The sequence below is a fragment of the Trichomycterus rosablanca genome, chromosome 3 (genome assembly GCF_030014385.1).
Source record: "Trichomycterus rosablanca isolate fTriRos1 chromosome 3, fTriRos1.hap1, whole genome shotgun sequence".
In the NCBI taxonomy this organism is placed as follows: Eukaryota; Metazoa; Chordata; class Actinopteri; order Siluriformes; family Trichomycteridae; genus Trichomycterus; species Trichomycterus rosablanca.
This window is the reverse complement of record NC_085990.1, coordinates 39,836,754-39,855,033: the sequence shown is the minus strand read 5'-3', so window position 1 is coordinate 39,855,033 and position 18,280 is coordinate 39,836,754. Positions and strand designations below refer to the sequence as shown.

The window sequence follows — 18,280 nt, the reverse complement described above, 5'->3', positions numbered from 1 at the left end:
TTGACTAAATTTAAATTTTTATCTTAAAATACTTAATGAAAAGCAAAACATTTTGCTATAAATTACCTACCTCCTAGTTTATGTTGCCACATTCATTTTCTTGCTAATTTACGCAGTACAATTTTTTCCATTCATAACTTTTGCAAATATGGTTTTAAATGGTCTAATTAGCAAATGAAAAAATGTTAATAAAGACAGAAGGCTCAAAAAACAGATGTATTTTAAAATAAATATAAATGAACGCCGACGCCTGTAGGTGCTACAGTTGTAGTTGCAAGAAGGTAACTTTCTGTGTTGCCTTTGCAAAGTGGCTTTATACGGTTTATTTATATAGGACTTCCTCCTCTTATACTTTTTCTACTTTTTCTACTTTTGTAGATTATATGCACATGCGGTTTAGTCTTTAGAAAAGAGAAATTTCGTGGCCGTTTTGTCATTCATTGTGAATATAGCCCAGTAGGCTGTTTGTCTAGCTTTGTCATTAGAAAGCCATTTGTGTAAAATAACGAATGATTTGAAAATAACTCTCACGTTCACAGTATTTTTCTTTTACTTAGAATTGATGTGGCTCACAAGGACTAAGAAATAAAGACTAAAACTTTAATCTTTAAGTCGTTCTGTAAATAACAATAACTATGGTGACGTTTTAGGACGCGTCACCTCCAAAAACAAGAGAGCTTCTTAACAATAAAATTAAGTGAAATAAGTTTAATTAATAACCAGCAGATGGCGCCAAATACCACTTTTACTTGTAAAAGTTCAGTAATTTCATTGTTAAGTGTAGGCTAATCGTGGTACACAGAAAAATAATGAATGAATTTGTGTTTAAGAATCGATTCCTCTGATTCGTCGTTCAAAACGAATCGTTCAGGAATCGTCAGACACCAGCACGCACAAGCCCCAGAGCTTCAGAAAGCGCGTGGAGGTGAGCGCGCGCAGTAGAACTGTCCTCAGAGCTCGTGCACCGCGTTGCGTATTCTCATAGACGGAATATCGCCAATAATGCAGTGGATTATCATCAACAAGATCAAATCTGCTCTCATCAAAATGGAAAAGCAAAGATGAGCATCACTTTATCTTCTGGAACATTAACTTCTGATGGAGTAGGATAAACATTAATTATGTATAATAACATTATAAAGTACTGTAATTTTTTAATGTTTGCATTTTTTTAGTTACTGCAGCAATGCATGTATTATTATTATTATCTGGCATCAAACAGCCTTTTTGATATTAGAAGTAGCCAAACATGACATGACTGCCCTCAATTCAGTTTGAAATTTTTCATATCTAAGTCAATCTCATTTATATTTACACTGAAATTTCCACTTAAAACATTATTACTTTATCAGGTGCAGAAAACATTGTTCTCATACTCCAGTGAACATATTTGGATGCACAAGTTACATTTGACTGTGAGGGTGGAATTATGCAAACCAGATTTAAATGAAATCCCCAGTAGACCCTGAGACTCAGTCACTGGTTTTCTTCTGATTGTAGATGCTGGTTAAATATGTATGAAAGGATGAACATTTTAATGTGACATGCATTTATAATGGCCCATGTGCCTTTGGACACGTAGTAGTTTGCTCCATGATCTCTTTAATGCTCTTTCATTCATTGCATGATTAAACATGCAGGGCTCATCATTACCATTTTGACAGTATCATAGAGAACAACTTACAAATGAGAATTAATGATTACAAGAATAGAATCATTGTATTAATTAATTAGGCAGGGTAGCTAAAATATTTAAATCTCGATGAGCAGCTTCGAGGAAGTAGGTCATCACTACAGGCTTCTTGCCTTTTGCTCTGTTTGATGAAAGATTACTCAGTCAGGGTTGTGAAGGAGAAAATCATTCAGGAAATGTGCTTATTCACTAAAAGAAGGAGAAATACAGCTCAAATTTGAGAAGACTAAAATATTAATTGCAATTCTGTAATATCAAATGTTTAAGAAATGTCTAAGCAAAACAAAGTCAGCCTTGAAGATTGTTTGAAGAATGTCATGTAATCTTCATACACAAAATTGGCAGGCTATGCCTTTGACCCAGATTAATCAGTTTAGTAGAATTGGCTTAAAATGTAGTTTTGTTAGTTCCCAGACAAAGATAAATGTAAGCTGGCATTATGCTTTAGCAAAAACTTTACCAGACTGAGCCTGGCATCACAGTTCCAAAAGAAATGCAGGTTGGAAACAGTGTAGCCGGCAAATCTGTGTGAAAGAAACCCTGATAAACAGCAACACCTCCATCTGGGGTGTATTACTCCTCAACAAGGTGCAGGTAACTGTCAAGGTGCAGGCATATTTGGCAAGGCAAATGGACATGATTCCATTACCAAGCTCCTAGCTGATCTCTACTATTGTTTTGCAGTAACAATGCAGTTTAGTTTTCTTTACTGGAACTAAGTTGCCCAGCTAAACTGTGAAGAGCAACCACCAATAATTACTTCTTCTTCGCCAGATTACCCTGGTATCAACTACTCAGATTTTTCTATAAGACTGTAAATTGGTAAAGCATAAATTACCCTCCCAATGTTGCAGTGGAGCATAATTTTTATCTGCTTCAACACTTGGTAGTCCTGTTCATTAAATTTGTCACCCAGCTTTTCTTGGTTGAGCTGTTGTTGCTTCTAGGTAACTATATAAAATGTATAAACAAAGGTTTGTATTTCACAGCTACATCCCACACAGTTAGAAGTGCCCTGTATTGATGGTAGTGAAAAGCACTAATATCAAATGTTTAAGAAATGTCTAAACAAAACAAAGTCAGTCTTAAAGATTGTTTGAGGAATGTAATCTTTTGACGCAAAATTGGCGGGCTTTGTCTTTGACCCAGATTCATCAGTTTAGTAGAATTGGCTTGAAATGTAGTTTTGTTCGATCGGCTGAGTTCCCAGACAAAGATAAATGTAAGCTGGCATTATGCTTTAGCAGAAAACTTTTCCAGACTGAGCCTGGCATCACAGTTCCAAGAGAAATGCAGGTTGGAAACAGTGTGAAATAAACCCTTCCACCTGGAGCGAATTACTCCTCAACAAGGTGCAGGTAACTGTCAAGGTGCAGGGTGTCAGTTAAGTGAAACTGGCCATATTTGGCAAGACAAAAGGACATGATTCCATAACAAAGCTTGAAGCTGATCTCTACTATTGTTTTGCAGTAAGAATGCAGTTTAGTTTTCTTCATTGGAACTATAATGGCATTATGCTTTAGCCTAGCATCACAGTTCCAAGAGAAATGCAGGTAGGAAACAGTGTAGCCGTGTAGTTTTTACTATATAAGAGGTATAATCAAAGGTTTGTATTTCACAACTACATCCCACACAGTTAGAAGTGCCCTCTATTCACTGTTGTGAAAAGCACTAAAACAGTATTCTATGAGAGTGTCATGTTAAAGGGAACGTAGATCTGCAATTTACTATTAATGTTTGTCTACAGAATTGTAGGCTGCATCTGTTAGCAGTAGTGAAGCTGAATTTACTGTATTTTTACTCTGTGATCAAAAATTAAATATTAATATTAAATGTCTCTTTGTTTTTGTCAAGGTCATACAACATCAAGAGCACTATGATCAGTGATGCGTCAAGTGCAGCAGAGTTCTGTGGAGACACTGAGTCAGTGTTGTCCCTGAATTCCAGTGTATTCTACAGTGAACCCCCTCCACCTTCTGACAATCCACTGGACTTCTTTATCATTAATGTTGGAGGAAGCCGCTACATTCTCTCCCAGGAGTTGCTGGCTTCTTACCCAGAGACTCGCCTGGGCAAGCTGGCGCTTTCCACCCGAGACTCAGCTTTAGACTTGTGTGATGATGCAGACCTTCTGGAAAATGAGTTTTTCTTTGACCGGAATTCTCAAACCTTCCAGTACATCATGAACTTCTACAAAACAGGCCATCTACATGTTAGAGAGGAACTATGCATATTCTCCTTTCTTCAAGAAATTGAATACTGGGGCATTGACGAACTCTGCATAGAAAACTGCTGCAAGGACAGGTATTACCGCAAGAAGGAAATAAAGGAATCTCTAGATATCAATAAGGATACAGAAGTTATAGAGGATGTGGAGGAGGACTTCACTGGAGTAGTATGTCAGAATTTTCGTCAGCGTCTCTGGAATCTAATGGAGAAACCCGATTCCTCAAAGGCAGCAAAGATATTTGGAATGTTATCTATGTTCTTTTTGGTGGTGTCCATTGTAAACATGGCACTGATCTCTTTGGACTTCACCGTTCTTGGTGCAACCGTGTTGGATATCCTGGAATACATCTGCATTGTTTGGTTCACAGGGGAGCTGGTGCTGAGGTTTATGTGTGTAAAGGACAAATGTAAGTTCAGCAGGAGTGTAGTGAATATCATTGACCTGTTGGCCATCCTGCCCTTTTATGTCACCCTTGCAGTAGAGACTCTGCATGGAGGTACCACAGAGTTGGAGAATGTGGGCCGGGTGGTTCAGGTTCTGAGGCTGTTAAGGGCTCTCCGAATGCTGAAACTCGGACGACATTCCACAGGTAACACAGCTCCATTTTTTTTAACTTTTTGAACAGTAGAAGTGGTTAGACTTATGTCTTGGAAGACTTTTAGGAATAACGTTGATATCAGATCCTCACTGCAAGACTATTTTATATGATATTTGTGCATCTTTACACATTAATTACAAAACATCCTTTACAAATATGTTGTTGGATGTAAAAAAGAAAACCTTAAAAAGAGCAGGACAGTGTGACCTTTTTGACCTTTGGCAGTTATATTATAATATTGTTAAATTTTGAGGTCCAACCATGAAACCACTGACAAGTGCAGAATTAATCAAAGTTGGTCATAACAGCATACCTAAACCTCTCTAGGTCACATATGGTATAGACAAAGTACAGTTTTAAAACTTAATGTTGGCTAACTCTATATTCACATCTAACAAATTATTATGTTGTGGAACAAAAGTTATTTAAAATAAACATGATCAAACAGTGATAAAATGAATATTAACAAGCACAATTCCAAAATAATTGAGACAACAAAATGCAGTAATTTTTACAGGTGTTTTAATGGAAAAAGTGAATATTTAATGCTTTATCTCATAAACTTTATGGTGCTAATTTTAAATTTGATGCCTGCAATACAATATAAAAGTAGAAAAGACCAGCAATGCTGTAAAATGTAAAAAAAACATCTAAACATTATTGTATATAAAGGAGTGTTAGTGAGAACCTCATTTAAGCTAGGATGGGTTTCAAAATTGCCACTTTGCAAAATAATTTGTGAGCAAATAATCCACCATGTATCTCCACACACAGAATCAAAAAATTTAGGGATTTCACCAGCTATAGTTTATAGCAATAATAAAAAATCTCAAGAATCTACAAATTCCTTTGTGCAAAAGCAAACAAAAAACCTTTGATCTCTCAGACAATACTGCATTAAAAACCGACATGCTTCTGTAATGCATATAACCACATGCGCTAGGAAGTATTTTAGAAAACCCTTGGTAAACCCTTGTCAGTAAACACATATGGAGTATAACGCTAATACACAAATCAGTAGCTATATATCAACTACACTCTGAAACGCTGAGGGATACAAATGTATTTTGGCACTTTCATGTAAACTATTTCACATTCAGAGACATCTCCATTTAATTTAGCAAGACATTTAAAAGGCCTGGTGCAAAAGAATAAGCAATATGCATCAGTGTAAAACCTTGTGGTGTCCTTATTCCCTAAATTACTACAGATGTTTTTACAGGGAAAAATGATATAACACAGTAGTTAACACACCCCTGGAATGTGTTGCAGTATATATTAAATTAAATCGTTTAGTTAAAACATGAAATATTTTTGCAATATTTGAAATATATCTTAGGTTTGTTTTAATTAAATGCTGGTCAAGACAGATTTGCTAATACTTGCTGTCTGTTTTTCCAATGGTCCTTATTGTATTCCACATTAAGTGTGGAATAAATGTAAACTAAATGCATGTCATTGATTAATGTAAAACAATGTATGACATGTAAACAAACAAGCTGTTTCTACAGTTAAAGTAATTTAACCTAAAAGCAGTTGTTTATACATTAGGTAGAATAGTGAACTGTAAAGCAAAACTATTTGATGTTGCTATACACACTGATCAGCCATAACATTAAAATCACCTCCTTGTTTCTACACTCACTGTCCAATTTTCAGCTCCACTTACCATATAGAAGCACTTCTCAGAGAGAGCCTGCTTACACACTGTCCTTCGATGGTCAGGACCATTAGTAATTGTAGAACTACAAAGTGCTCCTATATGGTAGGTGAAGCTGATAGAATGGACAGTAGGTGTAGAAACAAGGAGGTGATTTTAATGTTATGGCTGATCGGTGTAGTGCAATGCAGAAGTCTTTTTATCAGTGGCGATTTCTCTAAGACTGCAAGGGAAGCTCAGCTTCCCCTAAAATGTCAAAAATTAAATGGTCAAATATGTACAGTTGTGTTAACATTTCATTGACTACAAATGCGCTAGAATACGTTCATCTCGAAGACGAGTTCGTTCAGAATCAGCTACTTATCACAAATCGACTCGATTTTGTTAACTTCTCATACATTCCCGTAGCGTCAATGCATTTGCCCGTAGAAGCTGAGCGTCTATTAACTTCAACAGGACTGCATGGAACGTTTTTTTTTTTCATTGCTTCAAAACTCGCCGGTCATCGGATAAATGCCACGATTTTGTCCCGGGTCTGGACACGGAGCTTCTGCAAGATGATTGGAGGATCAGTCGAAAGGCTGAATCCCGTTTTGATTGACAGCTATTTTGAGATCTACACCATCACTTAGTCACTGGGAGCTTCAGTCCCATTGCGGATTTTGCGAGTGAAGTCGAAAGACAAACTGCAACCCATTTCAGGCCATTTTCTTGAAAAGGAACGGAGGGCAGAATTTATGTATAAATAAATTGACAAATTTTATGATGTAAGCCGACAATGAGCTTCCCCTCTTTGAAAGACCAGCAGCTGCCACTGCTTTTTATAGATATGTTTGTGTGGGGGGTATGTGTGACATTATCTCATATACATTTAGATGGTTATGAGAAATCAGCTTCTAATTTTGCTGATCCAAAGTCCAACTTCCAGATGTTTTTTTTTTTTTCATAAAATATTCTACTTTTTCATTTAGATTATTTTATAAGAAATATAAATAAAATATATACATTCATTTATATAAATTAATATTCATTTTGCATTTTGAGTAGAAAGCTTAAAATTGTATGTAATGTAAAACATAAAATGTTAAAATCATGTGAGAACTGAATGGGTTAAGCATATCATTAATCACTCTAACAATCTATTGATTTAATGAATTAATTACACATAAAACAGCTTTCATAAAGGCAAAGCACTTCCACTCTGGCATCAAACACATTTATGAGCAGACATTGTAAGAATTCATTTGAAAACAAATCATGTTATTATTGCAGGAACACAGAAATATAAATCAGAAAGCGACCAGCCTCCAGCTGCCATGCTGATATTATTTTCATCACATTTTAATATAACGTGAGACTATCTGCAAGCTGAGGGTGTTTGTCCTCGCCTGTACTTAATCTGATAACACGACCGCAATAATGAAGTTTAAAAACATGTAATCAGCCTGCAGTGCCCGCAATGTCTTTGAACAGTTAGTGTTTATTCTGAGCTGTGATGCTTTTAAAGCCAAAGTAGAATTGAGAGAATAAAACTGAATGGAAAATCATCTAGTACTTACCTTAAGGCCAGTATTTAATAATGAAGCATGGTAAAGTCTGGTACAGTATATAATAATAATAATAATAATAAATAATATAAAATTGTATTTGAAAAGTGCCTCTCATGACATCCAAGGCACTGTACAATAAAAATAAAGGAAAAAAGAAGAAAAAAATACAAGTAAGAATACACATTTACAAGCATGGTGTTATAATGAGAGAGACTAGGGACCCAAAGATGCGGAGAAAGGTGTTCTTTTATTTAACAATAAATAATAATCAAAACACAAAAACAGGCACAGAAAACAACTCGGGCAGAATTCCCGAGTGAAGCCGCTGGCGCCGCAGGCAACTGAAAAAGAGAAAAAAGAATAATGGAAAACGAAAGCAAAAGCGCGAGGCGCGAACCTGGATCGCCTGAATGAGAGGCGTTCGCGCTGCTCGCTGCGCTATTTAACAGCGAGTAAACAAAGGAGCCCTCGTGCTTAAAAGAAGCGCTGAGGGCGACAGATCCCAGGATAATGTTCCGGGATCGCTAAAGTGAAATTAATCAGGTAACTGGGACTACAGCCGAACCGGTATTGTCACCAGCGGTAAGTTCGTGCCGCTGGGAAGAAACCGATCTGAAGTTAGAAAAAAGGGAGGTCGCTAACTGCAGCGTGGATTCGAACCGGGACTGTAAAAGTAGATGACGCTATGGCTTAGTCCACACGGCCAACCCGGCAGTGATGAACCCACCTGAAAGTTCAGGCTATAAAAGGCTTGTGAAAAGCGGTTGCGGGGCTACCATTAGCCACAAGCTAACCGCACAGAAGGGGTTTTTAATGCAAAACGCCGCAAACAAACGGCAGCGCGAGGGCTGCACGAAGTCGCACCAATCTTTCCCTATAAATAGAACCAAAACCCTACAATACCTCAGTCTTACGACTTACACACCCGACCGCCCTATTTAGCGCCCGGGGTACCGAAACTGTCCCTATAAAAGAAGCGACTTGTGCAGTCATTGAGTGGGAACAAAAGATAAAGGTGCGTCGCCTGCAACCTGGCGACGCCCCCTTAAATAGGGAGATCGCAGGTGCAGGTCGTTCGCCCCTAACGAGCTGGCCTGCTATTTGAGGCCAAGCTCTTTGTTGTTCTGTAACGCCTGCGACGCTGGGAGCTGATGGTATTTTCACCAGCCGTCGCAGGCACCCTAACAGTACCCCCCCCTCTAGGGACAGCTCCCGAGGTCCCAAGACCCGCGGTCCGGTTCCGTCGGAACTCGCGGATCAGTTCAGGGTCCAGGATCTGGCGAGCCGGTACCCATGAACGCTCCTCGGGGCCGTAACCTTCCCAATCCACCAAGTATTGGGTGCTACCCTGCACCTTCCTGCTATCCAGGAGGCGGCGAACCGTGAATGCAGGGGCACCCTGGATGATACGAGGGGCGGGAGGTTGGGGGGGGGGTCTAGCTCCCTCGCACGCAAATGGGCGAAGTTGGGAGACATGAAAGGTTGGGTGTGCCTTCATCCTGGGAGGCAGCTCCAACCTATATGTCACCGGATTTATCCGTCTAACCACCTTGAACGGGCCAATGTACCTTGGTGCCAGCTTGTGAGTGGTACCTTTGACGGGGAGATCCCTCGTCGACAGGAGAACTCGTTGGCCCGGCCGGAACGTGAGAGCCGGCTGTCGCCTGCGATCAGCATTACGCTTCATGGAGCGTTGCGAGGTTAGAAGAGCCTGTCTTGCTTTTCGCCAGGCGGCACGGCAGCGACGGATATGATGCTGCACAGTTGGGACCGCAACCTCTTGTTCCTGATCCGGAAACAACGGAGGGGGGTACCCGAACTGTGCCTCAAACGGTGACATTCCAAGTGCGGCATGGTGCAGGTTATTGTGGGCGAATTCAGCCCACAACAATTTATCCGCCCAGGTGGCTGGATTGCCTGCAGTAAGGCACCGAAGCATCTTGCCTAGATCTTGGATAACTCGTTCCGACTGCCCGTTGGACTCGGGGTGATACCCCGAGGATAAGCTAGCCGTCGCCCCAAGAAGTTGGCAAAAGGCCCGCCAGGTCTGACTTATAAACTGCGGGCCCCGGTCCGACACAATGTCAGATGGGACCCCATGTGCTCTTACCACATGTTGCAGTATAGCCTGAGCGGTGGCCATGGCCGACGGTAGCTTGGGTAGCGGAACGAAAAGGCAAGACTTGGTGAACCGGTCAACAATCACCAGTACCACCGTGAATCCCCTGGATCTGGGCAAGCCCGTAACAAAATCCAGTGCCAGATGGGACCACGGCCTTGAAGGTACTGGTAATGGATGGAGGAGTCCCCGTGGACGCTCTCTAGTGCTTTTATTAGTAGCACAGACAGCGCAGGCGCGGACAAAGTCCTTGACCTGACTCTCCATCCTCGGCCACCAAAACCTTCGGCGCAACAATTCCAGGGTCTTAGAGACTCCTGGGTGAGCCGCAAATGGGGACGCATGGGCCCATTCAAACACCTGATGACGGACTGTAGATGGAACAAACAGCCGATCAGGTGGACCTCCACCGGGGTCGGGCTCCACAGTTTGAGCGTCCCTGACAATTTTAGATATGCCCCATGTTATAGGAGCAACAATCTGGCTCGGGGGGATAATGGGTTCAGGCTCGGTCTCAGGTCTGGTCGACTCCCACTGCCTGGACAAGGCATCAGGCTTACCATTCTTAGACCCTGGTCTATAAGACAGGGTGAAGTGGAAGCGACTAAAAAAAAGAGACCACCGAGCCTGGCGGGAGTTCATCCTCTTGGCCTGCTGGATAAACGACAAGTTTTTGTGGTCTGTCCAGATCAGGAAGGGATGTTTAGCCCCTTCGAGCCAATGTCGCCACTCATCAAGCGCTAGCTTGATGGCCAAAAGCTCCTTATCTCCTACCGGGTAATTACGCTCGGCAGGAGTTAGACGATGCGAGAAGAAGGCGCAAGGGTGGAGCTTCTTTTCAGAGCCCACTCTCTGGGACAACACTGCCCCAACCCCGACATCAGAGGCATCCACTTCCACAATTAAAGGTTCCTCTGGATCGGGTAACTGCAAAACCGGAGCAGTGGTTAAGAGAGTCTTCAGCCTATTGAAGGCTTGCTGGGCCTACATCGTCCATTTAAACGGTCTCTTACCAGTTAGGACCGTCAAAGGAGCGGCGACCGTACTAAAGTCCCGAATGAATCGCCTAAAAAAAATTTGCAAAGCCCAGGAATCTTTGCACTTGGCGTACGGAACAAGGAGTTGGCCAGTCCTTCACAGACTTAACTTTAGCCGGATCCATACGGAGGGCACCCTGAGAAACGATGAACCCCAAAAATGAAATAGATGGGGCATGGAAAACGGACTTCTCCAGCTTGACGAACAGATGATGGTCGAGCAAAAGCTGGAGAACCCGGCGGACGTGCCTCACATGTTCTTCGATGGACCGACTAAAAATTAAGATATCGTCTAGGTACACATAGACGTATCTATCAAGGGCTTCTCGCAAAGCCTCATTGATAAAGCGTTGGAAGACCGCGGGGGCATTCATTAACCCAAAGGGCATCACTCGATATTCGTAGTGTCCCGTGGGCGTAATGAACGCAGTCTTCCATTCATCCCCCCGCCTGATCCGGATCAGGTTATACGCGCTGCGTAGATCGAGCTTCGTAAAAATGGAAGCCCGCTGAAGGGCTTCAAACGCCGTGGCCATCAGCGGCAGCGGATACCGATCCTTGATCGTGATGTCATTCAGACCCCGATAGTCAATACAGGGGCGTAAGGTTCCGTCCTTCTTCCCCACAAAGAAGAACCCTGCCCCAGCTGGGGAGGACGAAGGACGGATAAACCCCTGTTGGAGTGCTTCCTTAACGTACTCCTCCATGGCTACCCTCTCCGGGCCCGACAGGGAGAAAAGGCGCCCCCTAGGCGGAGAAGTACCAGGAAGCAAATTTATTGCACAATCAAAGGGTCTGTGGGGGGGCAAGTCCCGCGCCCGAGACTTGCTAAAGACCTCATGTAGGTCATGGTACACAGGCGGTACCCGGGCCAGATCAGGGGTTATCGCACTAGACGATAGCGGTGTCGACGACATACTGGCTGGCAGCAAGCATGCGTCCTGACACCTTGTTCCCCAGGCAAAGATTGACCCGGTTACCCAATCAATTTGGGGATTATGCTTCCTGAGCCATGAGTGTCCCAGGACCACTTGGAGCTGGGGGACCTGGGTCACCAAAAAGGTGATCCGCTCCTCATGGTTTCCCAGACGCATTGTGAGAGGACGCGTCTGATGAGTTATGGGACTCCCGGCTACCGCTCGGTCATCCACAGCGTGAACCGCTATGGGTATCCGTAACGGCTGGAGCTCAATCCCCAATCTGTGTACCAGGCGGCGATCAATAAAGCTCTCCACCGCACCTGAATCGACACAGACCCGGAGTTCCGTGTTGCCCGAGCCCCAGAGCAACACTGTGGCAAGGGACAGACCATGATCAGGGATTATGGATCGGCCCACCCTCGACTCCCTGCCTCGAGAGTGGCCTACTCGTTTAACCGAGCCCGGCCCCTCGAGGGAGAGTCGAAAAATGGTGGTGTGGGCCCCCGGGTCAATCCCAGTTGCATGGGCTCGGGATCCTGGTCACGGAACACGGGCCGGGGCGAGCTCTGAGGCCGGACAAAGGGTGGATGAGACCCTCGCTCCCGAGCTCGCTGTTGGAGTCTAGTGTCGATTGAAGTGGCCAGTGTGTAAAAGGCCTTAAGTGTGGTGGGGAGCTCACGAGTGGCCAGCTCATCCTTAATTTTCTCCCCCAGGCCGCGATGGAAAATGGCAAGCAGCGCCCCCTCATCCCAACCACATTCGGCTGCTAGAGTGCGAAACTCAATCACATACTCAGCGACGGAGCGTCCTCCTTGGGACAGCTCAAGCAAACGCGGGCCAGCCTCTCTTCCTCCCGTTGGGTGGAAGAAAGTGTCCTTCAGCGCCTCCTTGAAGGCGAGCTCTGAGGCACACTCGGGGGCGTCCTGCTCCCAGAGAGCAGTGGCCCACTCTAGGGCTTTGCCGGTGAGCAGTGAAATAATATACGCGACCTTTGAGCGCTCAGATGGAAAACGGGAAGGCTGCAGCTCAAAGGTGAGGGAGCACTGCAGGAGAAATCCCCTACATTTTTTTGCCTCCCCCGAAAAACGTTCGGGGGGCGGAATGGGGGTCTCTACACCTGTGGTAGTTGTAGGGTACACGGGAGAAGGCGGGGTCTGGCGGTCAGGACTGGCACCCAGTGTAGGTAGTAGCTGGACAATTTCGGTCAAATGGTTGGCCAGCTCATTGAGTGCCAGCTCGTGTCTCCCTAAGGCCATCCCCTGGTGACGTAGAACGTCAGAAATATGGGGGTTCTCCGCTGGGTCCATATTACGGGACGCACCTTTCTGTTATAATGAGAGAGACTAGGGACCCAAAGATGTGGAGAAAGGTGTTCTTTTATTTAACAATAAATAATAATCAAAACACAAAAACAGGCACAGAAAACAACTCGGGCAGAATTCCCGAGTGAAGCCGCTGGCGCCGCAGGCAACTGAAAAAGAGAAAAAAGAATAATGGAAAACGAAAGCAAAAGCGCGAGGCGCGAACCTGGATCGCCTGAATGAGAGGCGTTCGCGCTGCTCGCTGCGCTATTTAACAGCGAGTAAACAAAGGCGCCCTCGTGCTTAAAAGAAGCGCTGAGGGCGACAGATTCCAGGATAATCTTCCGGGATCGCTAAAGTGAAATTAATCAGGTAACTGGGACTACAGCCGAACCGGTATTGTCACCAGCGGTAAGTTCGTGCCGCTGGGAAGAAACCGATCTGAAGTTAGAAAAAAGGGAGGTCGCTAACTGCAGCGTGGATTCGAACCGGGACTGTAAAAGTGGATGACGCTATGGCTTAGTCCACACGGCCAACCCGGCAGTGATGAACCCACCTGAAAGTTCAGGCTATAAAAGGCTTGTGAAAAGCGGTTGCGGGGCTACCATTAGCCACAAGCTAACCGCACAGAAGGGGTTTTTAATGCAAAACGCCGCAAACAAACGGCAGCGCGAGGGCTGCACGAAGTCGCACCAATCTTTCCCTATAAATAGAACCAAAACCCTACAATACCTCAGTCTTACGACTTACACACCCGACCGCCCTATTTAGCGCCCGGGGTACCGAAACTGTCCCTATAAAAGAAGCGACTTGTGCAGTCATTGAGTGGGAACAAAAGATAAAGGTGCGTCGCCTGCAACCTGGCGACGCCCCCTTAAATAGGGAGATCACAGGTGCAGGTCGTTCGCCCCTAACGAGCTGGCCTGCTATTTGAGGCCAAGCTCTTTGTTGTTCTGTAACGCCTGCGACGCTGGGAGCTGATGGTATTTTCACCAGCCGTTGCAGGCACCCTAACACATGGAAACGCTATACATGTGGCACAGTTCTGGGTCACCCAAAAGCCAGATGGAAAGGATGGGTTTTTCGACGGGTTTTGAACACGGCTGCAGATTAACAAGCACGTAACTCATGAGGGAGACTATTCCACATTTTGGGGCCAGCGACACTGAATGCCCTGTCACCAAATGTACATAATTTAGAAGGTGGAACTTTGAGCAGATGCAGGGTGGAAGAGCGAAGAGGCCAAGCTGGAGAATATGATGTAAGCAGGCTTCTAAGATATGAAGGTGCAAGGCCGTGTAAAGAGCTAAATACCAGCATTGTATTAGATACTGTACTGGATATCTGGATACCTCGTAACACCTGGTAACATTAAACTCATAAAATGATATTATTTACCTTCAGCAGAAGTGGGTTAATCAGAATTATTTTGGCTAATATGTATTTATATTTATAGCGAATGCATAAGCTTTTATAAAGACGGTTAAAAATGAATGGTCTTGTGAGACATAATTATAGTTATAGCAGTTGTAGCCTAGTGGTAAAGGTACTGGACTAGTAAAGGAAAGGTCGCTGGTTCCAGCCCCACCACTGCCAGATTGCCACTGTTGGGCCCCTGAGCAAGGCTCTTAACCCTATAACAATATACTCTCACAGTACTGTAATCCAGCAAGACAATGCCTGTATTTCAGCAAGACAATGCCAGGCTTCATGGTGCATGTGCTACAACAGCATGGCTTCGTAGACACAGAGTACATGTGTCTGACTGGCTTGTCTGCAGTCCAGATCTGTATCCTATTGAAAATGTATGGTGCATCATGACGAGATGAATCAGACAATGGCAAACACAGACTACTGAGTCAAGAATGGACAAAAATTCCACCTGCAAAACTGGAACAATTACAATCCTCAGTTTCTAAACCATTTAATAGTGTGATTAATAGGGAGTGATGTAATGCATTGGCATTCATGATTCTGTCTTAACTATTTGAAATGTGTTGCAGGCATTAAATTCTTAATGTGTATATACACTGAGCAGCCATAACATTAAAACTACCTCATTGTTTCTACACTTACTGTCCATTTTATCATCTCCACTTACCATATAGAAGCACTTTGAAGTTCTACAATTACTGACTGTAGTCCATCTATTTCTCTACATACTTTTTAAACCTGCTTTCACACTGTTCTTCAATGGTCAGGACCCCCACAGGACCACCACAGAGCAGGTATTATTTAGGTGGTGGATTATTCTCAGCACTGCAGTGACACTGACATGGTGGTGGTGTGTTAGTGTGTGTTGTGCTGGTATGAGTGGATCAGACACAGCAGCGCTGCTGGAGTTTTTAAATACGTGTCCACTCACTGTCCACTCTATTAGACACTCCTACCTAGTTGGTCCACCTTGTAGATGTAAAGTCAGAGATGATCGCTCATCTATTGCTGCTGTTTGAGTTGGTCATCTTATAGACCTTCATCAGTGGTCACAGGACGCTGCCCTGTCCTGCGCTGTTGGCAGGATATATTTTTGGTTGGTGGACTATTCTCAGTCCAGCAGTGACAGTGAGGTGTTTAAAAACTCCAGCAGCATTGCTGTGTCTTATCCACTCATACCAGCACAACACACACTAACACACCACCACCATGTCAGTGTCACTGCAGTGCTGAGAATGATCCACCACCTAAATAATACCTACTCTGTAGTGGTCCTGGGAGAGTCCTGACTATTGAAGAACAGCATGAAAGGGGGCTAACAAAGCATGCTGAGAAACAGATGGACTACAGTCAGTCATTGTAGAACTACAAAGTGCTCCTATATGGTGAGTGGAGCTGATAAAGTGGACAGTCTGACAAGGAGGTGGTTTTAATGTTATGGTTGATCGGTATATTTAGAAAATACAATTAAGCTGGTCAGTGAAACATGGGAAATCTTTTCTTTGTACTTTTCTCAGTTAAATAAACTTTAAAGCAAATTAAAAATTTAAGCATATTTTTTGCTTTAGTGCATTTTACAAAATTCCCCTGGAACTTTTCTTCAAAATTTTATCTTTGTGGTTATGACTGAGAAACCAGAGGAAAGTAGAATTGGGAAAAAATTACTTAGGATTCAGTCAGTCACACAGTAAAATTAAACTAATTATACTCGTACAAATATACAAGTTGCACTGCAAAACTGTAAATTTATTCAGTGTGGTTTATAAACAGGTACAAGAAAATCACATAATGCCATGTCATTTCAAAGTGTGAAACCTTCACAGCTTTTCACACAGATCTATAATTACACACTGACGTTTTTGCCTCAAGGTTTATAATTCAGTAAAAGACATATGTACAAGGTTAAATTATTTATAGATATCTTCAGCTGAAAGTTTTAGCTACTGTTTCAAGATGCATTCAAGTTAATCCACCTTCCACTTAATTTTACTTTTAAAACAGGATGCATACACGTGTAATTGTGTAAATGTTTGCTTTATTGTATTATTTGTGTACTACACTGTAGGGTTGGGCGGTATGACGATATTACCGTATACCGCGGTATTTAAAAATGGTGACAGTATTCAAAAATGGTGACGGTATTTTTTAAATGTGAAGCGCCAAATTTCTGCTTCAGGTTTGTTTACCTTGAAAACTGAGACTTTAGGACATGCGCGCATCCACAGTAAGGGAGGGGTGGGAGGGGTAGGCGGTTGGAGCTCGCTGATTGGCTGTGGGGTGCTCACTGGTGATAACACAGAGAGACGAGTGAAGAGCCACACTGGCTAGCGTTAGCTGTGAGCTAACAAGCAGAAACTGAAAAACGGCTCGTCTTTTAATTTTTCAAAATCAAAATTTTTTATCAGTTCCACCGGAAATGAACACAAGCGCATGCATGCGCGGACATGTAGTTATTTACTAAATATATCTTCAGTGTAAATCGAGCACAAGTGTTGAGAAAAAGGAGCAAACAGTAATAATAACGTTACGCCCAATCCGCTGTTCTGACTCTTGTCTGCCATAGATTTTCCTGCCTATGTAAGAACTATTTTTTCCCATAGACACACTCCAAAATGTTCTGGAAAGCCTTCACAGAGAAAGGGAGGCTGTTATAGCTGCAAGGGTATTTCACAATTATACCAGTGGTTTAAAATTGGATGTCCAACAAACTCATGGTCAGGTGTCCACATACTTTTTGTCATATAGTGTATGCCTATTATGGCTATTTCTAAATTGTTGTTAATGTGATATGACTTGTTTATGACATGTGGCTTACTTTCTTCTTCAGGTTTGAAGTCTTTGGGCATGACAATCGCCCAGTGTTATGAAGAAGTTGGCCTGCTGATGCTCTTCCTCTCTGTAGGCATTTCCATCTTTGCCATGTTGGAATACGCAATTGAGCATGACGTGCCAGAGACGACCTTCGTCAACGTACCATGCGCCTGGTGGTGGGCCACAACGTCCATGACTACAGTGGGTTACGGGGATATTCGTCCAGACACTACCATTGGCAAGGTCATGGCTTTCATCTGCATTCTTTCAGGCATTCTCATTCTTGCCCTTCCCATAGCCATTATCAATGACCGTTTCTCAGCCTGCTACTTTACACTGAAGATGAAGGAGGCAGCCCTAAGGCATGGAGAGGCACTAAAACGCCTGACACGTAACTCCACCTCAGATGGGACTCAGTCAGCGACGGGGATCAATCTGCGCGATGCTTATGCCCGGAGTGTGCTAGAACTGATGCGGCTGCAGGGTAGAAGGAGAGCAAGTACACGCAGCAGCATAGGAGATGATGTCTGGTGGTAATACAGCTGATGACAAGGAAAATACTGCAAAACATACATTTACTTAATACTCACTAATATCAGAATTCTTACTTCTGTCATATATTTAATTCAAAGAAAAACAAAGTTGTGATCATAGAGCTATTTAATTTCATGTAATGTTAATGGTAATATTTACTGTGTTTTATATCAGTACAGTTAAGCCATTTCAGAATAAAGCTTGTGCTTATTTTTTTACCACTGTTTCCTTTTTGTGTATTTTTGTTTCTTATTAAAGCATCCTTGGTGCCCTAAACATCACACTGACCCCACAAGTCAATTAAACCTGAAAAGGGATGTAATGCTTGTTTTATGTAAAACCCAGAATCAGAAAAAGTTGGGACAGCATGGAAAATGCAAATAATAAAAAACA

General features: G+C 43.1%; 1 protein-coding gene across 1 annotated transcript; it reads left to right on the top strand.

Moving 5' to 3' along the window:
• The first annotated feature begins 3,569 nt into the window (after window positions 1-3,569).
• On the top strand, window positions 3,570-18,029 carry kcnv1 (potassium voltage-gated channel modifier subfamily V member 1). The gene is made up of 2 exons (XM_062992104.1): window positions 3,570-4,512; window positions 17,370-18,029. Exons 1-2 carry the CDS (start codon window positions 3,570-3,572, stop codon window positions 17,888-17,890), a joined length of 1,464 nt encoding a protein of 487 aa, XP_062848174.1. The 3' UTR covers window positions 17,891-18,029.
• Window positions 18,030-18,280: the final 251 nt, after the last annotated feature.